The 20,558-nt window shown below is 41.8% G+C and overlaps 1 protein-coding gene and 1 non-coding gene across 3 annotated transcripts in view; one reads left to right on the forward strand and one right to left on the reverse strand.

Annotated features, from left to right (window-relative positions):
- Positions 1-16,759, reverse strand: part of LOC132576086 (uncharacterized) — a 35,310-nt gene extending 18,551 nt beyond the window's left edge. For both annotated transcript variants that reach the window (XM_060244883.1, XM_060244882.1), the window contains exons 1-4: positions 16,671-16,759; positions 13,400-13,489; positions 9,101-9,208; positions 468-552 (exon numbers count right to left, since the gene is read on the reverse strand). In XM_060244883.1, coding sequence (XP_060100866.1) covers positions 468-552; positions 9,101-9,208; positions 13,400-13,489; positions 16,671-16,757 — 370 coding nt within the window. In that variant the 5' untranslated portion in view covers positions 16,758-16,759. The remainder of the gene's footprint in view (positions 1-467; positions 553-9,100; positions 9,209-13,399; positions 13,490-16,670) is intronic.
- TRNAL-GAG (transfer RNA leucine (anticodon GAG)) lies at positions 13,737-13,803 on the forward strand. Its single transcript has one exon. It is a non-coding gene; the product is annotated as a tRNA-Leu (tRNA).
- Positions 16,760-20,558: the final 3,799 nt, after the last annotated feature.

Consider the following 20,558-nt stretch of genomic DNA (forward strand, 5'->3'; position numbering starts at 1 on the left):
TTCCTGTGACAAAAGGATCATAACATAGGGTAGCCTCTAGTGTTTCCATCTATTTCATAATAATGCCCAGGGCTATTTTTCTGGAAAAAGAGGTGCTGGAACGAATGTTCCCTCTAAGCTGTGGAGCCTTGTGAGCAAAAATTCTACCTTGTGAGCTACTGGCATTAAATTTGTGAGCTACTGGCATTAAAGTTGGAAGCTGCTGCATAAATTAGTTTGCTCTGGGACTATTTTTCCTAAACTGAGACAAAATGTGTGAGCTGGAGGCTAAAAAATTGTGAGCTAGCTCACACTCAGCTTAGAGGGAACACTGGCTGGAACTCTCAAGAGGGAAATCAAGGAGAAACACACAAGTGCCCCTCATGAAATTTCAGCCCTGATAATGCCAATGTTAATATTTATGAAGTTTTTTATATTCATAGACCACTATATGTAATGAATTTAGCTACAGAAGCCTCTTAACTTACCACATTTCACATAAGCATAAGCTCTCCTTGCAAACACAGGTGTGTGGAAGAAAGATCTGGAAACACAGCCAACTTGGCAGGCATACTGGAGAGAAGAGGACACTATTGAGAATGACAGAACTGTAATAGTTAATTCAGCTTTACAGTACACTTTGCCCAGTTACACAATAAGAACACTACCATTGTGAGCATAATGGAATTCTTGAGCCATTCACATTAGCTCCATTGCTCTTTTATTTATTTCAAATTACTGATCTTATTTACCTCAGCAGGGTTCTATAAAATTACTCCCCACAATGTTCAGAGCCCTGTGGGGATGATTTATGTCATCATTCCAGTGTAATGTTTCCCATAATTGTACAGAGTTTAAAAAACATTAGAACCCAAGGGGATAGACAAGGAACTATAACATTAGTAGCATGCTCATATAAATCAATTTACTCCCTTGCAGAGAAGAAAGAACGAAGAAGGAGTTTAATGAGATTGTGCAGGGACTACAAAGGCACTGTGCAATCCATCAGTTAATCTGAAGCACAAATTTATCACAAAATAAAATTTGAAAACAAAACAGAACATCAATTCGTTTCCCCATAACTTTATGTAGATAAGGAAGGAGTGACTTTTGAGATATTGTTAAGTATTTAAAATATTTAATTTTAGGTCTCCTCATAAATTTTATTGTTGCTTTTACTGCAACAATAATTTTATTGTTGCTTTTAGTGCAATTCAATTTTTATTGAATTTGTGAATCTATTATTTTACCTTAACATAGAATCCATTTGTGAAGATCATTTAAAATGCAAACACGGTAACTGTTTCCTGTGACCTTGTGCAGGGGTCAGTTCGTAGAAAAAGAGGTGAGGGAGCTCATTAGCACAACTCATTTGCATTGCCACACACACCCAACATCAACAGAAGATGTATTAAATTATATCAGATCAGCATCTACCTTAAAATGCTTCTTGAATTATAATTGTCATAACATAATTGTCACAATAAAACCTTATTTCCATCATACTTTTAAAATCACTTTCTCCTATGTGGTCACAGTGGCATGAAGATTTCCATCAGTTTGCTTTATATATTTTGGTTATTTTCCCATTTTTGGGGAGAGGGGGAATATTTGAAAGTTTGTCAAATCTTAGAATGCTGCATGGGTAAAATAACTGGCAATCAGCCACCCCCTAAGGCCCACCCTCTGGAGGGGATGCCCTGCTCCATGGCTTGGAGCACGCCGACAGCCTCTGACTAAGCAGTGATGAGGTAAGCAGTGCAATGCTGCCCCAGGTGTATAATGGGGACCATAGCTGGATGAAGAGAGGGGAGAGGACCTGGCAAATATCCTGGCCATTGCATTGGACAGTCCTACATACTCCATTTATAAGGGATAGGGAAGCTATACTCACCCTCCATATTGGGCAAATGAGCCTTGGAATGCAGGTGATGGTGCCAAGACAGTCGCCAACAACCCTAGCCTGGCTCTCTTTGTTCCAGCGCCATATGGACCCATCACTTGAACTGAATGGGGTCCATTCAGCCTTGGTCCATGCAGCCAAAAGATGTGAGTGGGTGGCATTCCAGGCTTCTCCACTCCAACCTGGTCCCATTCAGACCAGACATTGGTTTGCCAGGTAAGGGGAGGGCCAAAATTTCCCACCACTGCAGCTATCCACCCTTCTTTACCAACTTTTCATCCTGTCCAGCCATAATGGCCAGCTTCCTCTCACTGAGCTCCTTTCCCCTGGTGTGGTGCTGCAAATGGGGCTTCATGTTCACTCACAACCCCACTTATTCTCATGTACAAGAGAAGATGCACACAAATTATCATGCTGTTCTCCATGTGCACACTTGCTGAATTGATGCTACTGCTACCCACCCCAGACATAATACAAATCAACAGACACACTCTTAAGTCCAGTTAAGGTCAATGGCAAAGTCAAATACATACTCAAATCTTTTCCATTAAAATCAGTTAAGGACTTCATGGCTGAATTGTTATCCTATACAAATGAAAATTGTGTGGAAAAAAAATAATCTAATGTTAAGGTATCATTATAACAAGATCGTATTTATAACAACATTCATACATCAGTGACAACAAATAATGTCATAACTTATGTGTCAATCTCTTATTCATATATTTATAGTTCATATTAGGAAAAACACCTCATGAGTCGTCTGAGAAATCCTAGCCAGAAGAGCAAAAGTAGGATTCCCAAAAGTGCTGCCAGTTCCATATGCAGGTTCAGCTAGAAAGGCACAGATCAAGGTGCTCAATGAATGGGTGAGAAAGTGGTGCTGGGAAGAAGGGTTTAGCTTTGTTAGCCACTGGGAAACTTTCCAGGACAAGCCAAACCTATACAAAAGAAAAGGGCTTCACTTGAATCAAAAGGGAAACAGACTGCTGGTGACTAATATCAAAAAGGTGTCAGAGCAGCTTTTAAACTAATCCTGGGGGAAAGCCGACAAGAGCTGGGGAGCCTCAAGTTTAGGACAAGTCAGTCCAAGGGTATGACTGTGTAAACACTCAGGGTAATATTGATAGGCACATAACAGAACTTGACAGGGAGAGCATGACAGCAACTAAGGGCCCTATGTGGTGACTAAAAGGCCAAGGGAGGTGAGGATTACTGGAGAGGAAAACACATTACAGATTTCTATAGGCCAATTCTAGAAGTCTCTGAGCCAAAATGGAGGAGCTGAAGTTCTGACAATTTAGGTATAGTAGCTATCTCAGAAACATGGTGGAATGAAGAAAAAAATCTATGGGGTACAGTCCTTCCTGAATATAAAGCCTGCTTGGTTAACAACAGAAGTCAAGAAAGCTACAAAAAGAAGCTTCTTTTTAGAAATGGAAGGTCTGCCTCAATGAATTGAACAGGAAGGACCACAGGCTCTAGTAAAAGAAATGTAAGTCAATAATTAGGCATGAAAAAGGAAATTTTTGGGGAGTGGGTTGCTAAAAGCATCAAGACAAACAATAAACAGTTTTTAAAATATATCTGGAGCAAAAAACCATCCAGAGATGCAGTGGGGCCTTTTGATGACAAAGGAATAAAGCAGGGGTGTCCAATGGTATCTCTCCAGATGTTTTTTCCCTACAACTCCCATCAGCCCCAGCCATTGGCCATGCTGGCTGAGGCTGATGGGAGTTGTAGGCAAAAAACATCTGGAGAGATACCGTTGGCCACCCCTGGAATAAAGGGATTGCTAAAGGAAGATGGAGAGATGGCAGAGAAGCTCAATGTCTTTGTTCACTGTGGAAAGTGGGGGGCATGTACCCATGCCACAGTCCCTAATTTCAGGAAGGGAGTCTGAAGAATTAAGCCAAATTGAGTTGACAAGAGATGAAGTTATATCAGGGCTGTCAAACTCCTGACCCATGGTCCACACTTGGTCCACCCAGGGCTTCAATCAGGCCCATGGAAAAATTTTCCCCCTTCTCTCCTTCCTCTCCTCACCCTTTAAAGCTCCGAGGCTGCTGAAGTTCCCAGCTCCTTCTGCCTTGTCTTTGCCTGGTAGCTCTTCTAGGCTTGCAAAGCTGCAAAGGAAATGCAGAATGAATTTTCCATTAAGGTCTCTGCACCCAGATGGACTGGTCTATCTGGGCCCTGAGACCATAATGGAAAATCTATTCTATGTTTTCCTTGCAACTTTGGAGTGGAGATAAAGCAGTTTCACTTGCAGCATTTATGGCCAGTTGAAGCTTCTTGCAAATAAAGGGTTGATGTGTTAAACCAGCTTGTCTCTGCTGAATGGACCTAAGCAGGGCTTTTTTTTTAGCAGGAATGCACAGTTCTGGCTGGCTTGGTATCAGGAGATGTGGACTAATATGAAAATGAGTTCCTTGGACCTGAGAATTGGTGCCTAGTGAGTACTCTAACCTGGGAACCCACAGTCAAAGGCTGAAGAGCCATTGTCAATCTGAGTTGACCGAGGAGGGGGGGGGGAGAAGCTTGCAATGCTCAGCCCTTTCATGTTTTCCTAGACTCAGAGTATTTTATATTTTTAGTTTCTGCTGTAATCGTTATGCTGTAATGGGTTATGTTTTATTTTAAAAATTGCATTGCCAAATCCCACTATTCCCCCACCTTTCTATTTTAAACAAAATATCACAAGAGTTTTAAGCATATTTGTATTTTAAGTTTAAAAATATTATCTTGTGTTTATCTGTATCTTTTATAAAGTTTATACCTCCACTAACTGGCATTACTTCTTATTACAAGCATGGCTCAGCCTCATAAAGTTCTACTTGTGTCAAATCCAACCCTCATAACAAATGAGTTTGACATCCGTGTTCTAGATTTACTGGAAAAATTTAAAAAATGATAAGTCTCCAAGTCCTAATGGCATACACCCAAGAGTTCTTAAGGGACTCATATGTGAGATCGTTGATCTACTAATTCATATATTACTTCATACTAAATTCAGCTACTGTACCAGAAGACAGGAGAGTAGCAAATGTGACAACAATTTTTTAAAAAGGATCCGAAGGAGAACCAGGAAATACTGAACAGTCAGCCTCATGTCCATCCCAAGCAAATCAGAAGACACCGTAATCAAAGAATTGGTAGGTGAACAGAGGGACAAAACCTGCTGAGGGAAAATCAGCAAGGCTTCTGCAAAGGGAAGTCCTGCTTCACCGATCTTTTGGAATTCTTTGTGAAAGTGAACAAGCATGTGGGCAATGGTGTCCCTGTAGACATTATATACCTGGACTTTCAATAGGCTTTTGACAAAGTACCTCACCCCTCACCAAAGACTCCTTAGTAAACTTAACAGTCATGGGATAAGTGGACCGGTTCTCTTATGCATTAAAAACTGGCTAAATGACTGAAAGCAAAGAGCAGGAATATACAGGATGGTGAAAAAATAGGGCCAAGGCCGATGACCCAAAATCATGTAAAAATATTTTTTGTTACTTTTTTTTATTACAAAAATCCCTTAAGTGTTTTGCCAACAGGCTTCTTCAGGGGAACCTGTTTGTCTTGCAGTAGTTCTTCTGAAAGAATTAAAGTTCAGTAAAAAGTACAGAGAAGGGTGACCAAGATCATGGGGGAGTGGGGAGAGGTTGGAGCACTTTCCCTATCAGAAAAGACTAAAGTGTCTGGGACCTTTCAGTTTAGAAAATAGTTGACTAAGGGAGGGACATGATAGAGGTTTATAAAATTATGCATAGGGTGGAAAGAGTTGTCAAAGATGAATTTTTCTCCCTCTCCCAAAATACTAGAACTCAAGGGTATCTAATGAAACTCATGGAAAATAGGTTCAGAACAGATAAAAGGGAATACTACTTGATACAGAGAGTGATTAAAAAGTGGAATTTGTGGCCAGAGGATGTAGTGATGGCCACAAGAATAAACAGCTTTAAAAGGAGGTTAGATAGATTCATGGAGATTCTGTCAATCACTACTAGACATGGTGATTAATGGGAACCTCCATATTCAGAGGCACTAATGCCTTTCCTTCCAATTTAGCTGTTTGCAAGCTATCTTCCAAGCTTCTATTAAACTGTTCAGTTTCTCCATTAGCTTGCAGATAATACACCAGTGTATATGTGTAATATTTCATTCTGCAAGAAAAGATTCAAATTCCAAAAAAAGTAAATTGGGCCCCATTATCAGAGATCAACTCTTTAGGATCTCCTTCCCTATTCTTGAAAACTACAGCCAAAAACTTAATCACAACAGCAGATGTGGCTTGTGACGTAAATACTATCTCTGGCCATTTCCTAAGTAATCTATTTAGAGTAATAGCATAACAACCTCAAACAGGAGCAGTCTCAAAAGGTCCTACAATATCAATGGCAACCTTTTCCCAAGCAGGACGTGAGAACGCAACTGACTGTAATGGTACTGGGTCAAAACAGCTCCCAATATGTATTCAGAAGCATCAGTTACAATTGTGGACAATGATGGGTCGAACAATGCCAAAGCCAGACTATGAACAATCAAGTATTTCACAATATCAAAACTAGCCTGAGCCACAGGTGATCATTACCAAAGTTGTACTTCCCTGCAATGCCTCTCTAAGTGGCTCAATGACTGAAGCACAATAAAGGATAAACTTCACATACTATGAAGTCAACCCCAAAAAAGAATGTAGACCTTGTAAATCAGTAAGAGGTGGTGCTTGCATAATTGCTTCAACATGATCCAAATCAGGTTTCAGCCCTGCTGCTGAAATACTATGTCCCAAAAAAGGAAGTTCTACCTGTCTAAGTTTACATTTCTCCATATTAAGTTCCAGCCCAGCTGCATGAATATGCCTCAATACTGATTTTAAATTACTCTTATGTTCTTCAAGGGTCTTTCCAAATACATTTATGTCATCTAAATAACACCGGACTTCCTTTTGCCCCTTAATCTAAAAAACATCTTTTAAAAAGCAGCAGAAGATGAAGCCAATCCATATGGAACAGTTTTAAATCCAAATAATCTGTCATATGTAATTAATGCTGTGAGGTCACTACTTTCCTTATGCAGCATAACTTGATGATATGCACTCTGCAAATCCAAAGTAGAGAACATCTTTAACCCTGCTAATTCAGACAACACTTCCTCTATATGTGGCAATAGGTGACTATCAATCATAACAGCCTTATTTGGTTCTCTTGCGTCTATGCACAGACATGTACTTCCATCTTTCTGACCACAACTAAGGATGAAACCCATTCTGATTAATCCACCTCTTTATAATATCCTCCTGCATCAGCTTCTCAAGCTCCTCTGACACAGCATTTCTCACAGCAAATGGTGATCATGGTAACTTCTGTTCCAGAGAAACCACATTAGGCCTCTATGCACAAATGTGGTCTAATATGTAAATGAGTTCCTGCTGGGACTTTTCTACCAAAAAAGCCCTGGCTTTACCCAACGAGAGTTCTGGCTCCAAAAGCAGCTGTTCCCTTTATACATGGTATAATTGTCTTTTCAACCAACTGGTCTCTAATAATCTCATCAGCCAACACAAGAGCTGATTAAGTCAGTGCTGCAATATATTGCGAAGTTGACTCCCTTGGCTTCTGTTTACACTCATGGAACTTATAACGATTAACAACTACATTAACTTTAGGCACAAAAAATTCCTTCAGTACAGTCTCATATTTATCATCAAAAAATTCCTTCAGTACAGTCTCATATTTATCATCAGTAAGAGGAAATCTACAGGAAATGCATTGTCTTCTACACCCAAAAAGTGAATAAACAGTGCAAGCTTGCATTTTTCAGACACCTTTGTGTCACTAATTGCAAGCAGATACAAATCCATGAAGTAAAAGTAATCAGAGGCTCACCTGGACTTTGAACCCAGCAGCATGTTTTTTACAAAGACAAAAAAGCCATCCCAATTTATTATATCTTACAAGTCATACCTCTACATTAGTCTTCAAAGAAGTCTTTGTTACATTTACACACCTCACAGCTGCAATCACTCCCACTTCCTACTCTAACTTACATACAATCCTCTTAAAGAAATATACACCACACATTTTTTAAAAGCAAGTCTTTAGCCACTTTGGTTCCAGAGATGTGCCTTTCCCCTTATATCTCCACAATGAAAGGTACTAGAGACAAAGGTTTTGATCCAACATGCTTTTTCCACTCAGAATTTCACTTAATTCTCATTCATATTACAGCCTTCATCCTATATGGCTTTCATCCCTGCAGGTACCATAATCCCCAGCATAGTCTCTTTGGTGTTCAAAGGAAACTTCTGCCTCTCTTTTTCACCTGTGGAAAAGCTTGTTGGAGCTAACATACTTTTTTAAAAGAAGAAACCTATTACACATATAGTTATGATGTTATATCAGTATCAGTCAATCAATCAAAACCTTTATTGGCATAGAGGTTATATCAATATATTGATAGTCATTGCCTTTTTTAAAAAGCCCCCTTGTGGCAGGGGGAGGAAATGGGAAAAATGACTGCCATGGGAAAGGGTGGGGCTGGGAAAATCCAGACTTTCCTACCCATATGGCAGCCATCCAGGCTTTGGCATCTTTTGGAACAAAGCAGATTTGGGAAAGATCAGGAAAAGTCTGGTAACCTGGAATGTGCATGAATGCACCATGATTCAGTGGGAAAACGGGTGGGGAAAGCGCTCCCAATAGAATCAAACTCAGCGCAAATAACCTGTATGGAAATGTCAGTATATCTCAGGGGTGGCCAACGGTAGCTCTCCAGATGTTTTTTGCCTACAACTCCCATCAGCCCCATCCAGCATGGTCAATGGCTGGGGCTGATGGGAGTTGTAGGCAAAAAACATCTGGAGAGCTACCATTGGCCACCCCTGGCATATCTTATAGTGAATTTATGTTACTTACTAAACAAGCCTAAAGGTAGATATTCCATGAATAAAGGGGCTTGGATTCTATGTAGAATTTTTGCAGGCTTAAGATTGTGGCAATTTTCACCAATTTCCCCCTCCCTGTGGCAGTCCAAAATGTCCGCTAGAATACTACCTCTTGGGGGACAGTAGACCCCTAGGAATAGAATTGGAGGATCAGAGGTCTCCCATTTGGAGGGGGAAATCAATAAATCACCAAGATCAAAGGCAAGATTTATTTTTCCATACAAAACAAAATTGTTCATTTTGGTTGTGTCGATAGTAATATTATGATGATGCTTCCATACCTTAGGGACCTGGGCAAATTCAATTGCATTAGTAAACTCTTCTACAGCATTGCGGTGTGAATCTAGTTTTTGAAATGCTATACCAAGATGATAACAGGTTTCAAACAGCTGAAATTTTAAAAAATATATATATATAATTATTTATTTGAGTATGAGTAAGGTTATAAATATGTTCAGCTCTTTCCAGTTTTTTAAACAATAATCTTATTGTTCCTCCCCCCACAAAGAGATGAAAAAGACTATTACCCTATGACAGACCCCTGTATCTCCCCAACTCAGAGGCAGATTTCCCCCAAAACACTTCAATTCCCATAATTGACTGAGTTGCCCTACAGTAGTGTGTATATCTTCTATACTATACTTAAACTGCCCCACCCTTTGTTTAGATGTTGGTTTAGACTTTTACTCAGCACAAGAACTTGAGGGAAAATACAGGAGCTGTCTTGTCTTATATTTAAACCCTAATTGAAATTGCACTTGAGGCAAAGTAACTTTCAAAACAGAAATACTATTTTATTGAAGGGGCAGGGGAGGGAGGGAGAGGGGAGATCGTCAAGGTTTTGGAAAGCTGAGGTAAAACTTTGCATTATATACAGAATAGAGCTCTTGAATCATCTGAAGTTTAATTTCAAGAGTGCATCTGAAGTTTAATTTCAAGGTTTTGTAGCTTTTCACAGTGAGAGGTACTTTTCAGCATATTGCAGTTCTTAATAACTTTTTCTAGGGGTGTGCAAAAAAATTTGGAAAAATTCAGATTCGGGGGTATTTGGGGCTAAAAAATTTGGGAGGCCGTATATCTCCCAATAGCAGGTTCAGTAGCTGAATCTGATTCTGGAGATATTTGGCTATTCCCGAATATATGGCTCCATTATACCCCATGGCAATGGCAAAATAGGCATAATGAAGGTGGCTGGAGGGGAAGGGGGGTTGAGGTATGGGCTCCCAATTTTCAGGGCAGCTGCAGGGGCCTCTCCCCTACAGAACCCCCAAGCCCCAAAAAGATTGGACCATGGGATCCAATGCTGTGGGCACCATCTCTCCATTATACCCTATGGGCCATTGAAGTCAATGGCAAAATAGGGTATAATGAAAGGCAGCTGGGGGGCAGGGGGTTTGAGGTAGAGGCTCCAAATTTTCAGTGCAGCTGCAAGGTCCTCTCCCGCACAGAACCCCCAAATTCCAAAAAGATTGGACCAGGGGTTCCCGTTCTAGGGGCACCCAAATAGGTCCATTTCTCCCAATGGTGGGGGGAAAGCAATCAGTTTTCCCACTATAATAACTGAAAAACCAAATTTGCAGGGCAGCTGCAGAGGCCTCTCCCCCACAGGCAGTGCCATGTCCCTGAGCAGAACCAGTGCCACCATGCTACTGCCATTGGCACAAACAATACATTAGATCAAACTAGAGAATCTCTCTCATTCAAAACTTGGTGGCTCTCTGCAAGGACTGCTGCACAGAACCAGTGCATTGAATGCACTACTGCCATGCAGCAAAGATGGGGCATGGACTTCCTGCATGTCAAGCATCTGCCCACTAAACCACAGCCCCACGGAAGAAATACCTATGTGGAATTCCTCAACACTCCACTTGTTGTTTGTCACAGAAATAAAATCTTGGAAAATAGGGCACTTGGGTTTTAAAATAAGCTGATGAAAAATCAAGGCTGTTCAAGGAGAACCTTGACTGACATGCCAAGTGGCATGCAAATATCACCTCTGCTCTTCTTTTAAAAGCAAGTATCTTGGGAACCTGTCATTGCACCATACTTATCCTACATCTTGGTTCTGGCATGGCACATTCCCGAAGAGAGAAGCCTTCTTTTTCTATCACAACAAAGCTGAAAGACCAGTCGTCATAAAAACAGTCAACACAATGGAACCCCTAGGACATAACAGAGATATGGGCTTCCTATCTCAGTAAATATAATAATTAATAACTAAGTTGTTTAGTTCTCAGTTTTTCATAGAAAACAGTTTATGTTGGTCTTAAAGGTGCCACTGCAGTCAAACTTAGTTCTCAGGCATGTTATTAACCCCATCAGGACCTGTTCAGAACCCGAAATTGCAGCTTTTTTGCTCTTGTTTAATATGTTAATCCAGTTCTAGCTGCAGTTACTACTCTGTCATTTTGGCATCTAGATTCTAATGGTGCTTCCTGGCAACAAATCCCCCCCCCCCGGTATGAAATATGACGGGACACCCTTTTCATTGAATCTCATGGAGCTCTGGTGTTGCTTATACCACTTAGTGTTGTCCTTTGCTTGTCTTGAGGTGCCACTGGCACACTTCTAAATGTCATTCTCTCACATTTAGATGTTCAGGTTTGTAGTTTTATGCTGCTGTATTCTTTTCCTTGCTCCATTCTTAGTTATACTCGGTGAACACCCAGGTCTTATTATGCATCTTGACTTTAACTGGTTCTTCCTGACCATCAACCAACCCAGCAACAATGCCCCCCCCCCAATAAGGGCAAAATCAATTGAACCCAAACCTGAACTGAAGACACAACACGCAGAAACACAGCAACCCCCCATCAGTCCCCTTCCCAGCAACCAGCATGGAGGGGGGGAGGAACTTTAAAAAACAATCCTAAGTTCACAACAAATCACACTGTGCAACAAAAAACACACAAAAAAAGCAACAACAGTATCCAGGAGGACCAAACCACAAAACACAGCCCCACAACAGCAGCTGTCCATCTAACCCCAAGCAACAAAGGAAACACCACTAAACTCTTTAAAAACATCTGTCAACACCCACAAAACAGTAACAATAATTACATCTGCAAACAACCACTAACACAACATTATCAGAAATTTAACCAAACAATTAACAACACTGAACAAAACACCCTGCCCCCCATCCAGCAACAAAATAATAACAGCAATAATACAGTAATATCATGAATGAAAGTACTGAAATACTTATACAACAAGCTTTTAAACCCTGCACAAAATTTTAACTTCTAAAGACTTGACCAACTCCCCCCCTCATGCAAAAGAAAACCCTAACCCACCCCAAGCAGGCACTCACCCTAAACAGGGACACTTTATAAAAAGAGACCAGTTGCTCTTTTAAAACCAACAGTCTAAATTTTGAGGAAAATTAAGAGCTGAGCAAGTTATGTCCACTGAGATAGGAAGCCAATATCCCTATAAAGTCCTGGGGGTCCCTGGGTCTTGAGTAGTTCTACAGTGACTGGTCTCTCAGCTTTCTTATCATAGATAGGAATGCTTCTTACTTCAGGTGTGTGCCATGCCAGAACCAAGAACCAGAGTAAGTACAATGCAGTGACAGGGGCCTGGAGAGGGTGGGATTTGAGGAGGGGTGAGACCTCAGACAGGTACAATGCCATTTCCTCCTGGGGAACCATTGCTGCCAATCTCTTGGAGAGGGCTGGAGATCACTCAGAATTACAACTGCTCTCCAGATGGCAGAGATCAACTCCACTTGAGGTGGGGGAGGGGGAGTGAATGCCTTAACTTGGGTGGGTGGGAAGTCAGCAAGGGTGGGGGTGTACTCAGCCAGAGTATTTTTCTAGAGCAGATAGATAGATGATAGATGATAGATAGATGATAGATAGTTGATAGACAGACAGACAGACATTCCATACCCATTTAATAAAATAGTATTTCTGTTTTGAAAGTTACTTTGTCTAAAGTGCCATTTCAATAAGGATTTAAATATAAGACAAGACTGTTTCTGTATTTTCCCTCAAATTTCTGTGCTGAGCAAAAGCCTAAACCAATATCTAGACAAAGGGCAGGGCAGTTTAAATTTATTTCAGTATAGAAGATATGCAAGCTACTGTAGGGTGACTCAGTCACTGAGGGGAATTGAAGGGTTTTTTTGTGGGGGGAGAATCTGCCTGGAAGTTGGGGAGATAGAAGGGTCCATCATATATCCATTGTAATTACAAGCAAATCCTGAGATTATGGCTCATTTGAAGATAATATTATGGCTGTCAGCTGACTGGCTGATATTCAATCAATGAGCACTAATGGCTAGGATATTGTTTTCTGCTTGCCTGAATGACAACAATTAAAAAGTGACAGTCACAGAGGCCTAACTGAGGCAAAGAGACAAGTGTGTGTATGTGGCAGAGGCTCAGTTCAAATACAACATAAACTATAGTTAATTTTAGCTCAGTTTGTGAAGGCAGGATTCTGCTCTCAGTAAATTAATCAATCCTGGTTTGAAATGCCTTGGGTATGAAGGATCTCTATCCACTTTTTGGTCTGGTATTGATCTACAAATACATACAGCTGGATAAGGAGCTGAGATACTATACCAAAATTACCAGCTGTGTATAGAGAGGTCCTGGAACATATTCTTCAGGAAGCTTATCTTTGCTCAGGACTTTTAGCAGCTGTCGATAATATTCAATAGCCTGAAAACAAATATAAAAATAGAACAATCTGAGCTAGATTCAGCATGTTCAAGGTTTTGTATGGTAGTAAGCAGATTTCCAGTTCAGAAATTAAAAACAAGAAAGATCAATTATTTTTGCAAAATATATAATTAGTCTAAATACCAGTTAAAAACAAATATAAATGTGAAGAAAAGGAAGAATAAACCCACAACCTTTTTCAGTTTTCCCAAGTTTTCACACACCATTTCTGTGAAACGGGATGGACGGTGGCTCAGTGGTAGAGCATCTGCTTGAGAAGCAGAAGGTCCCAGGTTCAATCCCTGGCATCTCCAAAAAAGGGTCCAGGCAAACAGGTGTGAAAAACCTCAGTTTGAGACCCTGGAGAGCCGCTGCCAGTCTGAGAAGACAATACTGACTTTGATGGACCAAAGGTCTGATTCAGTATAAGGCAGCTTCATGTGTTCATATGTTCAAACACACAGAATGAAATTCTAGAAGTAATATACATACCTCAGATTTCCTGTTGCCTGAACAATGAGTCTAGAACAGGGGTGGCCAAACTGTGGCTTGGGAGCCCCATGTGGCTCTTTAACACATATTGTGTGGCTCTCGAAGCCCCACCACCCTGTCAGCTGGCTTGGAGAAGGCATTTCTCTCTTTAAATCACTTCTCCAAGCCAAGCCAGCTGGCAGGTTGGAGAATTCATTCAAAGTTAATTGCTTACTTTCCACCTCTCTCCCCCCAGCTATTAGCCTTCCTTCCTTCCTGCTCTCAAACATCTGACATTTATTCATGGTGGCTCTTACATTAAGCATGTTTGGCAGCCACTGGTCTAGAACATCTTACTTGCTTGGAATAAGCAAACTTTGTTTTCCTTGATTTGTTAACATTATCTCATCCATACTTCATATTTTCTCACACGTCCAGGGAAATGCTGTTTGCCACTTCGGGGTCTGTCAGCAATTTTTCTCCAGGCCAGTTTGGCCAGGGATCCTAGAAGGGGGGGGGGGTTGCTATCTTTTGGGCATTGAGCAGGTGTCATTGGGGGTGCGCAGTGGGAGGTATTTGTGAGTTTTCCGCATTATGCAGGGGGTTGGACTAGATGGCACTGGAGGTCCCTTTCAACTCTATGATTCTATGATGTGAAGAATCAACATGAAAACAGCATGAGGGACAAAGCTGACGCCTCTTCTTCCTGTAGCACCAATCCAAATTAAGCCCACACATACTTGGGAAATGTATGTGACATCTGACTAGCATCGCCAGTAAGCCTTATTGTCCACCACTGCTTCAATCAGCAGCAGAATTTTTTTTTTTAAATTAAAAACCCACTCGTGTCCTATGCAGCAGCATCATTTCCTGGAAAACCCCAGAAGTGACATAACACAGCTCTAAGAATTGCCAGGAATTCTGTGGTTTTACACTAGAGTTTCCAGCAATTCCTAAAGCAACATGACATCATTTGAAGTTTTTACAGGAAATTATATCATGGCTCTGTTCACACAGCTTGTTGAGTCCGTGTTAAACTGGCCGGTTCTGTTCCAAATATCTTTGTTCCAGATATTATCGATCAGACTGCCATACCGCAATTCAAATCACTCAACAGTGATGGCACCATGCAGTTCTTTTTTTCTCCCCTATTATGCACATGCGCACATGCACATATGTTAAAACGTTAAGTGGTTATGCAGTTATGCGCATATTGCTAAGTAGTAAAAAAAAAATGGCAACTGTAAACCGGATGTCTGAGGCTCCTTTTGCTCTGGGACAGCCTTCAGACATCTGGAAGTTGGTAAATATTGCAGCAGAACTATCCAGATGGAGAAAACTATGAGTTGAAACCGGAGAACTCAAAAAAACACTGCAAAGGAACAGGTAACAAAATAATTCGGTTCTGAGAAGGATTGGGGGGGGGGGGCTGCCACGAGTTAATACCAGGAGGCAGATGTTGCTGTCTGATTAGCCACATTAAATCCAGAAGGAAACAGCAGCGACATCTGATTATACTGTGCATTTGAACAGGGCCCATGACATACATAACAATGGCACACACACCCCCTCCCTGTCAGGTCCTGTCCCCCAGGCTCCTATGAGTATCCAAGCATGGCAACCCTGAATATGACCCTCTCGGTCAAAACCCAGATATTACACGTTACAAACCATACTTTGATTCTAATTCTGTATTGAATGGAGTTCAGCAGGCTTAGACAGGAGCAACTCTGCATTGAACTGCACTGTTAGTATTGGAAACCTTTTGAGGCTGTGATTTGATTTAGCTGTTTATCACACCTTGGGTTGAAAGGCAGCACACAATTATTCCAAATAAATACATTTTTTCCCTAGTGGTATATGTATTTGTATGTCTTTAACAATGGCTCAACAGGCAGAAACACGAGTGGTGAAGCTTTTCCCTGTTTGGGGCTACAGTAAAGAAAGGACATCACCTGTTGCATTGCTATCAATTGAAAAGCTAGCCAAGTGCCAAGCAGACCTAAACCCAGTCCTGTTTGCCATCCAAATGCTGGTTTAGCTGGATTTAGTTTGAGGACAGATCACTTAAGAGCCACCACATGTCGACTCGGCAGAGTATGAAGAGGATGGACGGCACCCTGCAAGGCACAAATTCCTCACCAGGGCCAGATCGGGGGGGGGGGGGCAGAGAGGGCACTAGCCCTGGGTGCCACTGGGAGAGTGCCGATTTGGGTGCCCCCCCCCGACAGGCAGGAGGAAGGAGAAAGATTGGCTGCTTTTGCCACCTCTCCACAAAATGGGGAGGTGGCAAAGGCAACCCCATGGCTTCCTTCCCTATATAAACACCCTGCCTGCCATTGCCATCTCCCTGTGAGGTGGGGAGGCAGCAAAGGCAGGCCCTAAGGGTGTTTAAATGAGGGGGGGGGGGAGATCACCTGCCTCCAATTTTTTGAGTGGGGGCACCATTTTTTGGTTTTGCCCCCACTCAAAAAAATATGTAGATCTGGCCCTGTTCCTCAGAAGTCTGTTGTTACAAAAATAAATTGGAATGTTTGGGCACGTAAATGCTAACATAACCTTATTCCAACCTAAGCACCTGTGGACTGCCAAATCCTGCCAAACTCCTTAATCAGGCACAATTCCCCCTGCCCCGAGCTCCTGCTCTGTCCTACATGCCAGTCAGACCACCCTGCCCTCTGACAGAGGAGCCAGAGAGGGCGTTAATTACCTCATGCCAGTGTATGGCCCGCTCGCAGCTCAGCGCCATGAGAAGAAAGGTCTGAGCCCGCGTCTGAGCACATGCTACCTCATTCATGAAGGACAGTGAAACCATCTTTCTGTGGGGTGGCAGGTCTTTGGCAGGCTGCTGAGGACTGGAGGAGGCAGAGGGACGCTTGACCAGGGTCCTGGCCGAGGAAGGAACTGGGTCCTGGGGAAGTGACTGTTGCCCAGACATGAAGCGCCCACCGGACCACTCTGATGGTGACATCCCAGCCGCACCTGCAGCCTTCTTGGCAGAGGTTCTGGAAGGAACACTGTATTGCCATGGTAGCGAGAGCAAGATGGTGAACGCCCACACGCTTCTCTGTTGGTGGGACAGAGGCAACGCTCCAGAGACGAAGAGACGCAAGACACAGATGATGCCCTACACGCACCCTTCCTTACTGTTATATTTCCATTTTGCACTGTTAGGTGCAAGAGGATGGAGACACAACCTAAATTTGTACTCTGTGGAGGCAGGCTGCAGAGTAAGACGGGGCCAAGCCTGGCCAAGGAATGTGGCACCCCAGGCAGACTCACTGCCCACGCCCCCCTCCACATGGGCACCCCTGGGCCACCCCTCCCCCTTCCCCTCTTCTCTGTGGCACTGCAACACAGCACTGCACTCCACTGCCCCCCCAGCATGCTTACAGGAGCAATGCCAGCCTCTTGCTTACCTGCTTCAGCAGGCATCGTACTACAGCATTCCCTCAATAGCAAGCAAGAAGCCTCTTCCTGCTCACTATTAAGAGAACGCTGTACTACAATGCCCATCGAAGAAGGTAAGCAGGAGGCTGGCTAAGGAGGAAGGGAAGGGCTGGGTGGAGGAAGAAGACAGTGGGCGTGGGGGGGGGGAAGGAGCAGGCTACTGAGGAGGAAAAAGACCAGGCGGGTGAAGGAAGAGGACGGCGGGCAAGCTACTGAGGGGGGGGGGGAGGATGGGTGGAGGAAGAGGATGGTGGGCAAGCTACTGAAGGGGAAGAAGGAGTGGGCAGCTACTGAGGAGGAGAAGGGCTGGGCGGGTGGAGGAAGAGGATGGTGGGTGAGCTATTGAGGAGGGGAAGGGCCGGCGGGTGAGCTACTGAAGGAGGGAGGGGTGGGCAGGCGGAGGAAGAGGCAAAGTGGGGATTTGTCTAGGGCATGGGGAGGGCCAATCTGGCACCCCCCACACTGCCGGCACCCTAGGCAAATGCCTAGTTTGCCTAGTGGGTGAGCTTGCCCTGGGCGGAGCTATGGGATGAATAAAGGTCTTGGTTTAGTCATTGTTTCCTGTGAACAGCTGTCATTTGCAACCCTCCATTGAGGTGAGGGAAAGACACAGCAGAAAAAATAACCAGGAGATCCCATCTGCTGACAAAGGAATGGTCAGTCTAGCCTTTTTAGGTCTCTGGTTCTTGGTAGTGAATGAATGAGGTGGATGGTTCAGAGCGACCTGGCCAGTTCCTCAGTTGCTTTATGAAATGATATACTCTAACAGCTGACCCCAAGTCACAAAATAGTAGGAAGCTTGAGACTCCAGGAGAGGGCACATTTTTTTTCCTCAGTTCCATTCCAATATTAGTTGAGCAACCACAACAAAGAAGAAGTCTTTTGTTCCATTACATGCACAGCACAATAGGATTTCTGGTTTTTAAAAGCCCTACATTTCAATTCTCCAGGGTAACAAAATATATACATCATGTTTCAAGTATTTGTAAGGGTAGCCAGATATCATTTTCTGTCCAGACCCACACTTGCAAAAGGGTCATCTTCATATTTGGCCCATGCATATCAAAGCATGGCAGCTGCAGTTTCTTCTGTCACTAAAGTACTGTGACAGGAAGAGGTGAGAAATGTCTCTCTTCCTCAGATGTCTAAGACTTGACTGGAATCTAAGATGTGTATTAAAAATGAGAATGCTGTGTATGATCAATTGGACATCACTGATAGAAGAACTGAAAACAATGAGTTGTGCAATTATGGTTTATTTTCTTGTTGCAGCTGCCAGAGTTGTACATGTGGTACTCTATTCAACAATCAATAATAGTGCCTATGAACTATTCAGGAGAGGCAACAGCCACTGGGATTTGATCCTTACTCTCAGGCAATTAGCTTAGTTAACTGTTTTCTGAGAAGGGCAGTGTGAGCCCATGCATCAGAATGAGGTGGTAAAATCCTGACGTGTCAAAGTGGGTTGTACCTAAGTCTTTTTTGGTCTCATTTGCATATTAGGCCACACCCTGGACATCACCATTGTTTTACACAGGGATTCTTTGTAGAAAAGTTCCAGCAGGAAAAGTTTTATTAGTTTCAAGGAATTGGGGATAGGGAATAAAAAGGAATAAGGGATAGGAGTATTAGTCTTATTCTACATAAGAAATACTTTCAAAGTATATAAGTCTACATCTGCAATACTTGCTTAAAATACATAAATTGTCACATATTATTATCTTTAAACTATGCACCATCAACATTTTAATATTTTATGTTATAAATCTTTTTGTTAAAATGTCTATTGAATTTGACAATTCCAATAAATGGAATTTTGTGTTACAGAGTACAGGGGGAAAAAAAGAGATGTAAGTTCACAACTATAAACAATACTTTCAAAAATATAAATCTACATCTGCAATACTTTCTTAAAATACATAAATGGTCACATATTATCTCTAAACTATGTATCATCAACATTTTAATATTTTATGTTATAAATCTTTTTTGTTAAAGTGTCTAATAAATTTGACAATTCTAATAAATGCAATCTTGTGCTACAAAATACAGGGGGGAAAGGAGATATGCGTTCACACCAGAGAATCTGAAGAGTCTTGAATGTCTAGCCAGGCATAGAATTTCATCCAATATTTTCTTGCTTCTTCCTTAGATTTCCCAGCCAACAGCTGGGACAAAAAGTCCAGCTCTGCTGTTTCCAAGATTTTTCCCACTAAATCCATTCTCGTGGGAATTTCCTGAAATTTCCATTTCTGCACCAAGAGAATCCTGGCTGCTGTATTGAAATGTGCCAACAGATGTCTCATTTCTTTGGAATAGTCCTCAGGAAATATATTCAATAAAAACAATTCTGGTTTGAATTGAATCTGTGTCTTCATAACTTTCTGTAATAGTTCATGAACTATTATCCAGTAGTTCTTCACCGTCTCACATGTCCACCACATATGATAAAAGGAACCAACCTGTTTAGTACACTTCCAACATTTGTTAGACATATTAGTATAGATCTTACACAATTTCTGTGGAGTCAAGTACCATCTATAAAACATCTTATACAAGTTTTCTTTAAAAGTTACTGACCTAGTTAATTTAACATTGGACTTCCACAATCTCTCCCATTCTTCTAATGTAATGTTGTGACCAAAGTTTTTTGTCCATTGGACCATACAATCTTTTACAACTTCGTCTTGCGTCTTCATCTGTAGTAGATATGCATATAATTTAGAAATTAGCTTTTCTTGAGGGCCTAAAAGTATTTTGTCAAATAGATATTGTTCTGTGTTGAAACCTGTCATCTTATCTTTAGCATATCTAGATTCAGCTTACATTCTCAACCACCAGTTCCTTTTAATGTCCATATTTTCCAACTCTTCTTTAGTTTTCAATTGATTATCTTTTCCCAACAAGTCCTCATATCTGTAGTTCTGATTTGGTTTTAGAAGATCTGGGGAGACCCACCTTGGAATTTTTTGATAAATTCTCATTTTTAACCATGACCATGTATGATACAAAGATTTTTGAAACCAATGGTTCTTGAAATAAGAATGTCCTTCAAGTCTTTGGTATCATAGGTATGCCTGCCACCCCATAGTAAGATCATGTCCCTCTATCAACAATTGTCTCTTGTTGTTCAGTAATATCCAGTTTT

Source organism: Heteronotia binoei, chromosome 8 (assembly GCF_032191835.1).
Source record: "Heteronotia binoei isolate CCM8104 ecotype False Entrance Well chromosome 8, APGP_CSIRO_Hbin_v1, whole genome shotgun sequence".
In the NCBI taxonomy this organism is placed as follows: Eukaryota; Metazoa; Chordata; class Lepidosauria; order Squamata; family Gekkonidae; genus Heteronotia; species Heteronotia binoei.